Source organism: Podarcis pityusensis, assembly GCF_964106645.2.
Source record: "Podarcis pityusensis genome assembly, chromosome: Z".
Lineage (NCBI taxonomy): Eukaryota > Metazoa > Chordata > Lepidosauria > Squamata > Lacertidae > Podarcis > Podarcis pityusensis.
The window spans coordinates 40,339,400-40,351,982 of record NC_138044.1 but is presented as its reverse complement, the minus strand read 5'-3'; the positions used below and the strand labels follow the sequence as shown (position 1 = coordinate 40,351,982).

The following is a 12,583-nucleotide window of genomic DNA, read 5'->3' as shown; positions in this document are numbered from 1 at the left end:
CAGAGACATCACCTTGCCAGCAAAGGTCCGTATAGTTAAAGCTATGGTTTTCCCAGTAGTCATCATCATCATCACTTTTAATTTGTATGCCGTCTTTCTATCTTACAATACCCAAGGTGGTTTACAAGCTGAAGAAATGCAATACAAAAATGTGATAATAAGACATAACTTTAAAACAAGCAACCTACATCAAATAAAGTAACATTCAACAACCATTAGACTAGTATAGAATAATATTAAATATCGGCATATAAAAATTAAACAGAAATACACTATTAACAATTACAATAAATAATTTCTAAACTTCAATCAATAAAACAACAGCAAGCCACAGTGCATAAAATAATACAATACAAACTGAGAAGCAGAGACTGGAGGGTGGGGCAAGGCAGGTGGAAGAAGGCCTTGCCTGATGAAGTCTTTCCCCTCACCACTTAAGGACTTAAAAGCTTTCTTCCTATTTAAAAGGGATATCTACACAGTAACAAACCCAAGTATTAAAAAAGTATTTTTTTAAAAAAGTATTTAAAAAGTATTTAAAAAGTGATGTATGGACGTGAGATCTGGACCATAATTGCCAAAGAATTGATGCTTTTGAATTATGGTGCTGGAGGAGACTCTTGAGAGTTCCATGGACTACAAGAAGATCAAACCTATCCATTCTGAAGGAAATCAGCCCTGAGTGCTCACTCAGTGGCATCGCAATGGGGTGGGGGGCGGGGGCGGTTGCGCCCTGGGTGCCATGTCGGGGGGGGGTGACAAGAAGGCACCCCATGAGGGCTCGCCCCGCCGCGGCATCACGAGCAACCATTGCACTGCTGCAGGTGTATGTGGAGGATATCCCATTTGCAGCTGCAGCAGCGAGCAGAGGACATAGCGCTTTGCCACCGACGCCGCTTGAGTCCATATGGACAGCAGTGGGATCCCTCCATCGCCACTACAGCCACATGTAGAGGATCCTCTGTTCGCGGTTGCAGCCATGAGCAGAGGATCCCGGCACTGTCCGTATGGCACTGGAGTGGCGCTGGGGGCAAACCGCTATGTACAGTGCATGTGCAGCATCGCTACATACAGTGCATGCGTCGTACGTAGCAAGGCTGCACATGCGGCCTACGTAGTGACGCCCCTCCCCAGGTGTCACAATGCCTTCGTTCGCCCCTGTGCTCACTGAAAGGACAGATCCTGAAGCTGAGGCTCCAATACTTTGGCCACCTCATGAGAAGAGAAGACTCCCTGGAAAAGACCCTGATGTTGGGAAAGATTGAGGGCACAAGAAAAAGGGGATGACAGAGGACGAGATGGCTGGACAGTGTTCTCGAAGCTACCAGCATGAGTTTGACCAAACTGTGGGAGGCAGTGGAAGACAGGAGCGCCTGGCGTGCTCTGGTCCATGGGGTCACAAAGAGTTGGACACCACTAAACGACTAAACAACAACAACATTTTCCTACTCATGTTGAAATACTGCCCCTCAATGAGGCCAAACTTCGATTTACAAAATGTTTAGGCATATGCATACCCCCCCAATGTCCTGCCAGAAAAAAGCACTGGTTATCAGTATACTGTATAATGGAATGAGCACTTCACACTTTGCAAAACATGGGATGCCATATCAGGAATGCAATTGTTGATATAAAAATTAAGTAAGAATGGTGCCAATATATATCCTTGCTTTAATCCGCTTTTAATAGGAATTGCCTGTGAAAGGGCATATTGTAATTGCATAGGAGCCAGATTCTAGGAGCACAGGTGTATTTGGCCTCCCAATTAAATATTTGAGGACCCCAGGCTCCCACAAAGTTAAAGGGCCCTGCCATTCAATGGAGTGCGTGCACTGCGTCATGTGATCAATTACGCCGGGGGGGGGGTGTATGTGGGTGCAAATATTCAATTCAAGTCGGCACTCCTGGCCTGATGTAATTGTTGGATAAGCCAGAGAAGTCTTTTTTGTCACTGTTTGATCGAAGCAATTTGTTCTATAACCTGAGCTGCATAGGGATCGGGTCCCTCTCTCCTCTCCCGCCCACCTGCGAACACTTTTCCGAAGCGCGGCGGCGCTTCAGTCTCCACCCCGTCCCCGGCTGCGCGCCTCCCACCTCTCCGTACATTGGGTCCCAGCTCATCCTGCGCCCGCCCCGGCTCCACCTCCTCTTCCTCTTTATATTCGCTCGCCTGGCCTGTTCCGAGTCCTGTTCCTTTGGATTCTTGCCTCGGATCTTTCTAAGCCAGGAGCTACCCCAGGAACTAACCGAGAGACCACCGAGAGACCACCGTCTACAGATCCCGGACACCCACGGCGAGTGCAAAAGTACAAGCCAGGATGAGTCAAGACGAGGCGGCGGCGGCAGCGGCGGCGGCAGCGGGCAACGAGAACGCAGAGGCCGAAGACCCGGGTCTGCTTATGGCGATCCTGAGCTCCCCGCTCAACCTGATGCTGCTGGGCCTTTGCTGCTACCTGCTCTACAAGATAATCCGGGGGAATCGGTCCCAGACCATCCAGAAAAGAGACGACGAAGACGGGCCGCCGCTGCCCAAGCTCAAGCGCCGCGACTTCACTCTGGAAGAGCTGCGCCCCTTCGACGGCGTCCAGAACGAGCGTATCCTCATGGCCATTAACGGGAAGGTCTTCGATGTGTCCCGCGCCAGGAAGTTTTACGGGCCGGGTATGAGATTTTTTTGCGCCCTTTCAGTCCCTAGTTGCAGCGGGGGGGGGGGGGCGGGGGAGCGGGGCAGGCAGGCAGAAGTTCGTTGGGGGGGGGGGGAGGAGGGTGGTGGCGTGGTGGTTGCGAATTGTGCAATCTTGCATGGCACGCTCCGGGTCAGTCTGCCTGTTGAGTCAGTTTGCTTTACCTACCGGCAAGGCCACTTTGGGCTAGCGTTGGAAATTGATTCAGTAGAGTCTTTCCAAACAAGTCAGTATTTCTTATATTGTAAGAGAGCAATTAGTCGCTTGCCGGAAAAGCCATTTAAACTGCCAAATGTTGCCTGTACGTGTTTGCTGAGAGGTCTACTCTAGAGGTTAGCCTGGCGGGGCTTTTGCTCGCGGGGAAGTGTGTCTCGCTTTGCAGTCGAATTCGGTTTTTTAAAAAATATATATGTAGCTGAGATATTTTCGAAGCAGAATGCTGTTGGGTCTAGGTTGAGGTTTGCGAGGCTTGAGCCTGCTTGTGTTTGCTCGGAAGAAAGTTCCACAGATTTCGGTGTCGCTTACTCAGGAGGGAATTGGGCAATAGCCAAGCTGCCATAGGCCATGTCTAGACTTACTGAGCAGTTAATATTTGCTCCCGAGTAAGCTTTCGTTGGATCGGGGTATTTCCCTCCGTGCTGATCACCACTTTATATCAATCTGGAATAACCAGTACAATGGCAGCATTTGTTAATTTCCTCCCAAGAATGTATAATTTAAATCCAGGCTTCTGCTACAAGTTTGCATTTGAAGAATTTATTTTCTCTTTTCACTATCTTAATTCTGAGTTAGGTGTTGTGGTTTGGTGTCAGTGCCAAAAATCCTGACCCATTTGCTAAGTAAAAAACTGCTGCACCTGTAAATAGTGATTAAAATTGGGTGATCTCATGCTTTGATGGCACCTCTAATGATTTGTGGGTCGGCTGTTTCGTTGGGGCTCCATAATGTGTTGCGCCATCTACTTTCTCACTGTGTGTAAATATGAATTAAATAGTTGACCATTTTCCAATTGATCAGCCATCCTGATTGAAACTGTGTGAGAGAGGGATTTAAACTGTTGACAGGAATGGATAAAATATTTATGTATTGTTGTTACATTGTCATCAATTTACATGGCACTTTAGAGCAGTTTCCCAAACCTGGGTCTCCAGCTGTTTTTGGACTACAGTCCCCATCATTCCTGACCACTGGTCTTGGTAGCCAGGGATGGTGAGAGCTGTAGACCCTAAACAGTTGGAGACCCAAGTTTGGGAAACATTGCTTTACAATAGGGGCAAGGAACGTGGAGGCCCAATACCTCTCTGTAAACTATTCTTTGTTCCATCCCCTCATTTGAGTGCTTTTGTTGGTTGGAGAGCATTATTCAATGGTGATACTGTCTGTCCACCTAGGGCAGTACAGTCTATTCTTGACCTGCAGCGGGCTTTCTGTGCAAAAAGCATGGGTGGGGGGGCCTGGGAGAGGGAAGGTGTGCACACCTGACTTGCGGTAGGGAGCAGTTGTGAAGCTCTGCCCCAGTTGTGATAGGAAATAGAAGCTAAGAGATGATTGTGAAGTGGGTGATGTTCAGTCGCTTCTTTGTTTCATTTTAAATTAGCAGCCAAAGCCCTTTAGGACTCCAGAGATTTGTTTGCCATGGTCCCCACATTAAAGTTGTGCCTGAAGCTTAGAACCGGTGTGCTGTTTCACAAAACCAAGATTTGTGTGACTCTGCAAAACGGGTTTCCAGGGCAGTGGAAAGAGAAACACAGAACGTGAGAGGCAGGTAGAAATTTGAAGGAAATCATGTTGGGTACACATATGAAAGGTTAGCATCTGGACTGGTGTCGGGTACAAGAGGTGGGCAGAAGATAGATCAGGCTGTATTAATATCTCTGGGTGATTTGCAGATTGGTATGGAATATCTGCAATTCCATCCAGAGATGTTAATACAGCCTGATCTACCTTCTGCCCACCTGTTGTTGTAGACTGTAACTAAGCTGCAGAAATGGGGGGGGGGGGGGCTTATTGGTAAGGAGCAGGCGTTTATTGTGAAAGTATTGTGTGCTCAATTCAGTTCCGGTGTTGGAAACAAATTCCTAGGCTTGGAATGCACTAGGGAGGCACCCCGTTCAAGGCACCACCTTGCTTTTTTCATTAATGCTATGTGTGTTGTGTGCCTGGCTCTTCAGTGGTAAATCCAACAATTTCCTCATCTTTAGATTAAAATGCTCAGGTACTGGGAACACTGGGAAGAGGTACACTGAAACAGCCTTTCCAATGTAAGGAGAGACTCTGCCCAGTTCCCTTCCCCCTTGTTTCCCTGCCTAACCAGCCAGTCTTGTTTTGTAGAGGGGATTATACCCCAGGCACTGAAAGAGGGAGGGAGGTGACCACTCTGGCCTATTGTCTCTTTCTAGCCCCTCTCAAGGTGAGCTTTGCTTGGCATGCAATCCCTGTGGTTGCACAAGACCCAGAGGCTTCTCCCCAAACTTTCTCCATTTTCAGTGTGCAGTCGCAGGATCTATACAGAGCCCTTTGTATAGCTAGCTAAACATATACCATGGCTCTTCCACAACTTTTGTTTTTTATTCAACTGTGGAAGATAGATGGATGATTATGATTAATTGTGGCCCGCTCTTTCTGCAAGAGCCTGGGGCCTAACTAGACTTTTGCAGGCAAATGAATGTTAACAAAATGGCAACAAACTGTTTTGTTGTTGTTGCATGGAAGTAAGAAAGGATTTTATTTCCAAAATAAAAGTTCCAATACAAGCAGCAGGGGTGGGGGTGGGGAGCTGAAGCACCCTCTTAACCTCATCCATACCTCTCCCCCAATCACTTCACCACAAATTGTCCCCCTTCTATTGCTGATTTACAGCAAAGTAGCCATGGGTGTTTTCTCAGAGCTGCATACTTTGGAGTTCCTCCTATTTAATCCTCTCAACAAGCCTGCAAGGTAGGTTAGACTGAGAGCAATTGCCAGAATGTCAACCATAACTGATAGATCTGAAGTCTCCAGTGAACTCAGATGCAACATGCCACTGAAGCTTGGAATGGCTTCAAAGTAATCTCCACTCATACCTTTTTGCTCCTGGTCAGCAAGCACTTTAATCTTTCGCCTGCCAAAACTTTCTATGTCCCTAAATGTTGTTTGGCAAATATTGTTTGGCAACAGTTTCATATGGCCTACTTTTTGCATAGTTTCTTTCTGCTACTCCTTGTTCGTTATTCACAATGTGCTGCCTGTTGTCTGTTGTTGTTGTTTACTTCTCTTTCTCACCCCCCTCACCCCCATTCCCTCCCCAAGCATAGATCATACTCTTCTTGAAAGTGTCTCAGTAATTCCTACCAGGCAGCTTCAGAGCCTGGAATTTATAATCCAATCTTAATGTATGTTTCTAGACCTCATGATGAAAGTGAATCTATGTTGGGGAAATTGAGGGGGATTCCCCCCTCCTCCCAAATTTTTTTTTTAAACACACAGATTTTGATTGTACAGAAATTTTAAAATAAAATTATGGTGTTCCAGCAACAGTTCAGAGAAATCAGGGAGTGATGAACTAGGAAAGTTACTGATTTACACTTTTATTGTCTAAAGTCCATAGAGAAGCCTGCCAGAATTGCATACACAGTGGGTGGGGGTGACCTTGCCCATGATGCCTGTGCTGCTAACTCAAGACTTCCCCTAGGAAGTGAGATGGGGAGCTGCATTTAATTCTGAGTTTTGGTGCAGACCAGGAATATGGAACCACTGGCCTCCCACAGGTCCCTGACCAGCAGCCATTCTGGCTGGAAGGAGTACTGTTTCTACATATTAGCAACACACACACACACACACACACACACACATATATTGGCCTATCCTGACCTCTTTTTCTTAATGGTGAGTGCACCTGCTCAGAAAAAAAGCATTTTGGTTCCAGAAATGCATTCTGACTGTGCAGATAAAATACAGCTGATAGAATTCTACAGGGTGTGTTGCTAATGTGTAGAAACAGATCCAATGATTCCCAGGTGGAGATGTCTGGTGCCATCCGGGCACCCAGGCAGCTTCACTTAGTCACAAGTGGTCAAAAGCCAGGTATCTGGGTAATTTCGAACACCTGTTTTAAGTACTCATGTCAGAAGTTTAGAGGCCAAATGGGAGGGGATGTGAGTGCAGGCATTTGGCATGTCATGTGTACTTGACCTTGTTATCAAGTCCTTATGGTCAGGCAGGTATCAGCATTCTAATATCTCACTCGTTTTCTCTGAAGATGGTCCTTATGGGATTTTTGGTGGAAGGGATGCATCCAGAGGCCTTGCCACCTTCTGCCTGGATCGAGAGATTCTGAAGGAGGGACATGATGATCTTTCTGATCTTGATGCCACCCAGAGAGAGACCCTGAGCGACTGGGAACAACAGTTCGAATGTAAGTATTTCAAATGTTGTTGCCCCAAAACTTTTAATCTTTTACACCCTCCCATGAGATCATATTGGTCAATAACTGATTATGGATTGGGGATTGAACCCATCTCTCTTTTTTCCTAAACGAGTTGGCCATTGTCTTCCAGATGAATTTGTTTTACATTAGCATTAACTAAAAACAGTGCTATTAGTACGATTCCATACATAGCACGATTCCAAGCATCTTTGCTTAGAAGCAAATCCCTGAAGACAGGTTTGAGGAACCTTTGGCCTTCTGGATGAAGTTGGGACTACAGCGCTCATTCCCGACCCTTGGTTCTGCTGGCTGAGGCTAACTGGAGTTTGTGAGCCCTACATCATCCAGAATGCCACAGGTTGAAGTTGAATGGAATTGGTTCTTTGGGAAGTGCAGTTAGGATTGCTGCCGCAAGACAGAGGAGCTATTTTAATGCAAACCCATGGAATTTTTCTGCAGGTATTTGCATAAAAACTTGTCATCTTCTTGGCACACACAATCCAAATTTTCCTGTTGCAGAATCTAAACAGAACGGGTTTCTGTTGACTTCACTATTGGTATCAAGGATGTTCTAACCTTACATTTAAAGCGACACCACAACTGCCTCCCCAAAAAGTGTTGGTACCCAAAGCTTGTGGATGTTTACTAAAGTATTTTTCTTTGGTCTTCATTCAGTTAAATACCACTACGTGGGCAAGCTGCTGAAGGATGGGGAAGAGCACACTGTATATTCAGATGATGAAGAAGGAAAAGCCCAAGAAGGAGGAAAAGCCCAAGAAGAAGGAAAAGCCCAAGAAGAAGGAAAAGCCCAAGAAGAAGAGAAACCCAAGGATGCTCAGGCTCGCAAGGATGATTAGTGGAGAACGATCTTGAAATTGTTATGGGTTTTTTTTTTTTAAATCTTGCATTCCGATTTTCTCTCAGTCTAAACACCAGTTTTGGTTTTAGAAATAGTATGTGAATTATCTTTAATTAAATGCATTTAAATCTACATTCCTACATAACCTTACCAAGTCAGCACTAAACTTCTGAAAGATAATGTGATACAAATCTGGCAATGGGGTTACAACAGAACCCAGTTCTTTGGTAAATAAAGAGGGCAGCCACCCAAGTCTTGATGCTGTGCAGTTTCCATACATTTAATGGTGCTTTCCAAAAGGCCTCCAGCTTGGTAGATAGCAGGTATTTGTTAAGGTAGAGTTTTTCTCCCTTTCCTGTATTCACGGTGAATCGAACGGGATCAAAAAGCTTTCCATTCCTTTACAGCAGCAATGTTGTTGTTGTTATTTATTTTTTTTTTAAATCTGACCTCTGTTTATTAACTACAGCTCCACCATAACCCATATTCGGGCACATATTCTCAATTTATGTCTACTGCAAGTTGCTTCTGTATGGTTTACTCAGAATCTTGATGACTGTTAATATTTGGGAGTAGGGGCTATTATATGGTTGCTTAGTGATGTATTGCTCCAAATATGGGGTATATATAAACATCTGCCTTTGCTGGGTCAACCCAATGGCGAAAGCCCCTGCATCAGATTTCACTAGAACGGTCTGGGAGCAAGCAGGATCCATGAACACTGGACCTGGAAAAAATCCACCAATGCAGCCTCGAACAAATGGTAAAACAACAGCTTCAAAACCTGCAGAAAGACTTGTTTAGGTCTGAGGAATATCTTCCTTGATGTTAGTGTATGTTGTGGAGCCTAGATTAGATAGCCATACTTCATGTATGGCTTAAAATTTGATTTTGTGAAGCCTGAACTGCATCCTTAGCTGAGAGGTTCTTTGGAAGCTCACCAGCATACACTGATTACGGTGCTTAAGGATTAGACAACCATTACTTCAAAGATGCTTGGCTCACCATTACTGTACAGCTGCAGGGTGCTCTGTACCACAGAACCCTTGCAAAGTGCAGAAGACAAAAATGAAATTAGGATTGGCCTTACTATGGGTAAATAGCTTGAAACAAGAAGCACACAGACCTATTTAGATAACCCCAACAGTGGGAATGATTGGATTAAGGTTATTGTACCAATGTGTTTTGTTTTTTACATGACTTAGTTTCTTTCCTGCATTCTTTATACAAAGCAATAAGTGGTGTCTCTTTGAATTTCCAGTATGATAAAGAACAAAAGTTCAGCTGCTGCTGGATATTCTCAGTTTCTAATGCAAGATTTTGTTAGATTTTTTTGTCACTTGTTGGGTGAAGTATATCATGACCTACCCCTGGAAGGTTAACTGATAGTACACTAAATGATGTTTAATTGTACCGCTGTGTCTCTTGGGGGGGTGTTTCCAACTCAAGACGCATGCATTTGTTTTCTAAATGGCAAAATAAAATCTTCCTTAAAAGTTGGCGCCTCATTGTCTGATTGAAAACTAACCAGCAGTAATTAGCACTCCTGTGTCACAGGAAATGGAAGTGTTTATAATGGAATCTCTCACTTGTGTGCCTTCCAATGCTCCTCATGAAATAAGCAGTGGGTTTCTAATCAGGTATTTATTTCAGTCTTCACACATTCAGTAGAGCAAGGCTGAAGCTACTTCACAGCTTTTCAACACAATATAAGAAGTTGGGTAAGAACAGCCCTGTGGAAGGGCAAGATACATAACTTTCTATAACACATACAACACAAGCCCTCTCTCCAATGTACTGGTTTGTTCACACAACTAAGGTGTTCTTATTCTATTGACAAGAGTCAACTGAAGCCACTAAGCAGAAGATTTTGGGCACCATTGAGTGGCAAAGCATCATTTAAGGAAATATTTTTGAGGCCTAACCCCTGCTATCAACACAGATTTAGGCTGGCCCAGGGCAGCAACCAGATCAGTGATAAAATGGTTAATAACAGAAGTAATTGCATACACTCATGGCTAATACTTTTTTAAGTACAGTGGTACCTCGGGTTAAGAACTTAATTCATTCTGGAGGTCCGTTCTTACCCTGAAACTGTTCTTAACCTGAAGCACCACTTTAGCTAATGGGGCCTCCTGCTGCTGCGCCATTTCTGTTCTCATTCTGAAGCAAAGTTCTTAACCCGAGGTACTATTTCTGGGTTAGCGGAGTCTGTAACCTGAATCGTCTGTAACCTGAAGTGTATGTAACCTGAGGTACCACTGTACATGACAACAGCGGCAAGAGTTTTGATTGCTAGCTATTGGAAAAAGGATAGCATTCCAACAAAAAGAATGGCTGGGGAAACCACTGTACTGTATTTTAAGAACTCTATTTTTCAGCCAACAGTATTCCCCCCCCCAAACACTTAGGAAAGCAGGAATGATTTTAAATCTCCCCTGAAAATTAAGAAGTTTTCACCCAATTAAAAAATATGTATTCATATCAAGTTTGAATTGCACTTTAACTTTTTCTCCAACATAGCATATTCAAGTTAGGGTAGTAGGCTTTCAGTTAGAATACCAAAGGTTATGACTAGATTTATAACTATTTTAGGGTAATAAATTGACCACACGTTTTTTGGCTTTGTACCTTTAGACTCCTTTTGAACTACTAAAAAGTTCAGAGATAGGAAATTAGACAACACAAAGAAATTTGCACATGCTATATATAGTGCTCTCTCTTAATTTCTGCAAGTTGAAAGTAGTTTCTGTAATAATGTTGCATGGAATTGCATGGTGTCTTGCCTCTGTAATGGACTGGATGAGATCCAACAAACTGAAGCTCAATCCAGATAAGACTAAGGCACTGTTTCCTAGACCAGATGGGTGGGAGGTGGCTTGCTCTCAAAGGGTTTACACTCCGTCTGAAGGAGCAGGTATGTAGCTTGGGGCAGGGATGCTGGTGGTGCTGTGGTCTAAACCACCAAGCCTCTTGGGCTTGCTGATCGTGAGGTTGGCAATTCAAAGCCACACAATAGGATGAGCTCCCATTGTTTTGTCCCAGCTCCTGCCAACCTAGCAGTTTGAAGACATACCAGCGCAAGTAGATAAATAGGTTCCACTGTGGCGGGAAGGTAAACAGCGTTTTTGTGTGCTCTGGCATTCGTCACAGTGTTCCGTGCATCAGAAGCTGTTTAGTCATGCTAGCACAGGGGTCATCAACCTTTTTCAGCCATGGGCCGGTCCACTGTCCCTCAGACCATGTGGTGAGCCGAACTATATTTTGGGGGGGAAATATGAACAAATTCCTATGCCCCACAAATAACCCAGAGATGCATTTTAAATAAAAGGACACATTCTACTCATGTAAAAACACTGATTCCCGGACCATCCACGGCCGGATTGAGAAGACGATTGGGCCGCATCCGGCCCACGGGCCTTGGGTTACCTACCCCTGTGCTAGCAGCATGACCCGGAAAAGCTGTCAGTGGACAAACGCCGGCTCCCTCGGCCTGAAAGCAGAGATGAGCCCATCCAGGGGTCCTTTACCTATGTAGCTTGGAAGTTCTCCTGGATCCTTTACTGTCACTTTAGGCTCAGGTGGCCTCAGTGGCTTGGAGTGCCTTCCAGGTTGCTCACCGGAGCAAGTTTGAGCATATTACGCTGATCCTGGTTTGGCTGCAATGGCTACCAATTAATTTCTAGGCCCAGTAAAAAGTGCTGTTTTGGGCCTATAAAGCCTTAAACGGCTCAGAACCACAATGCCCCTCAAGGACTGCCTCTTTCCATATGAACCTACCCAGACCCTGAGATCATCATCTGAGGCCCTTCTTCATGTGCCCCCTCCTCAAGAAGTCCGGAGGGTGGTAACTTCAGGCGCCAGGCAAATACATTCCTCTTTAATCAGGCCTTTGGCTGATTGACTTCCAATGCCCTTTTAAAATGTGCTTGGGAGGGGGTTTTATTGAGTTTTTATTCTTATGTATTTTTATTTATATTTATATTGTGGTTTTATGTTGTAACCACCCTGAGACCTGTGGGTATAAGGCGATATACAAATAATAATAATAATAACTGCTCTGTTATCCTTGCATCTCCCAGTAACTTCACACCTTCCAACTCAGGAAGTTCTATAAATCTCTAGGGACTTCAATCCACCTTTTTTTAACTGTCTGAAACTAGGTTTACATAACCAATCTCTATGCCACTGGGACAGGGATTCTATCACCACGGTACCAGCTAGTAGCTAGAATGTTGCTGCTGGAGAATAAAAAAAAAAACACTTGCAATACATTTTCCAAGCAAAGTTGTGTTAAACCATGTTGTGTGCAATGTTCACAATTTAATTAGGTTCTTCAACCACAAAGCCAAGACTTAGTTCATAACGTTCCTCCTATCAAGTCAGCACATTGGTTTGCCTTGCACAATAACATCCATGCTGACCGCACCAGGTCTCCAAGGTTTCAGGTGGGGAATTTCTCAGCCCTACTTGCAGATGCCCAGGGTTGAACCTGCCGCTTTCTGAACGCAGAGCAAGCGTTCTGCCCCTTAGCTACACCCCTTCTCTCTGCTTCTAGAACAGGTGACAAAAAATGTCTCTGAGTATGTACAGTGAGCTTTCCAATTGCCACATGACAGCCACAGCAAGCCTATA

General features: G+C 44.7%; 1 protein-coding gene across 1 annotated transcript; it reads left to right on the top strand.

Annotated features, from left to right (window-relative positions):
• Positions 1–2,162: 2,162 nt before the first annotated feature.
• Positions 2,163–9,444, top strand: PGRMC1 (progesterone receptor membrane component 1). Its single transcript, XM_080991162.1, has 3 exons — positions 2,163–2,661; positions 6,922–7,077; positions 7,765–9,444. Exons 1-3 carry the CDS (start codon positions 2,319–2,321, stop codon positions 7,944–7,946), a joined length of 681 nt encoding a protein of 226 aa, XP_080847288.1. The 5' UTR covers positions 2,163–2,318; the 3' UTR covers positions 7,947–9,444.
• Positions 9,445–12,583: the final 3,139 nt, after the last annotated feature.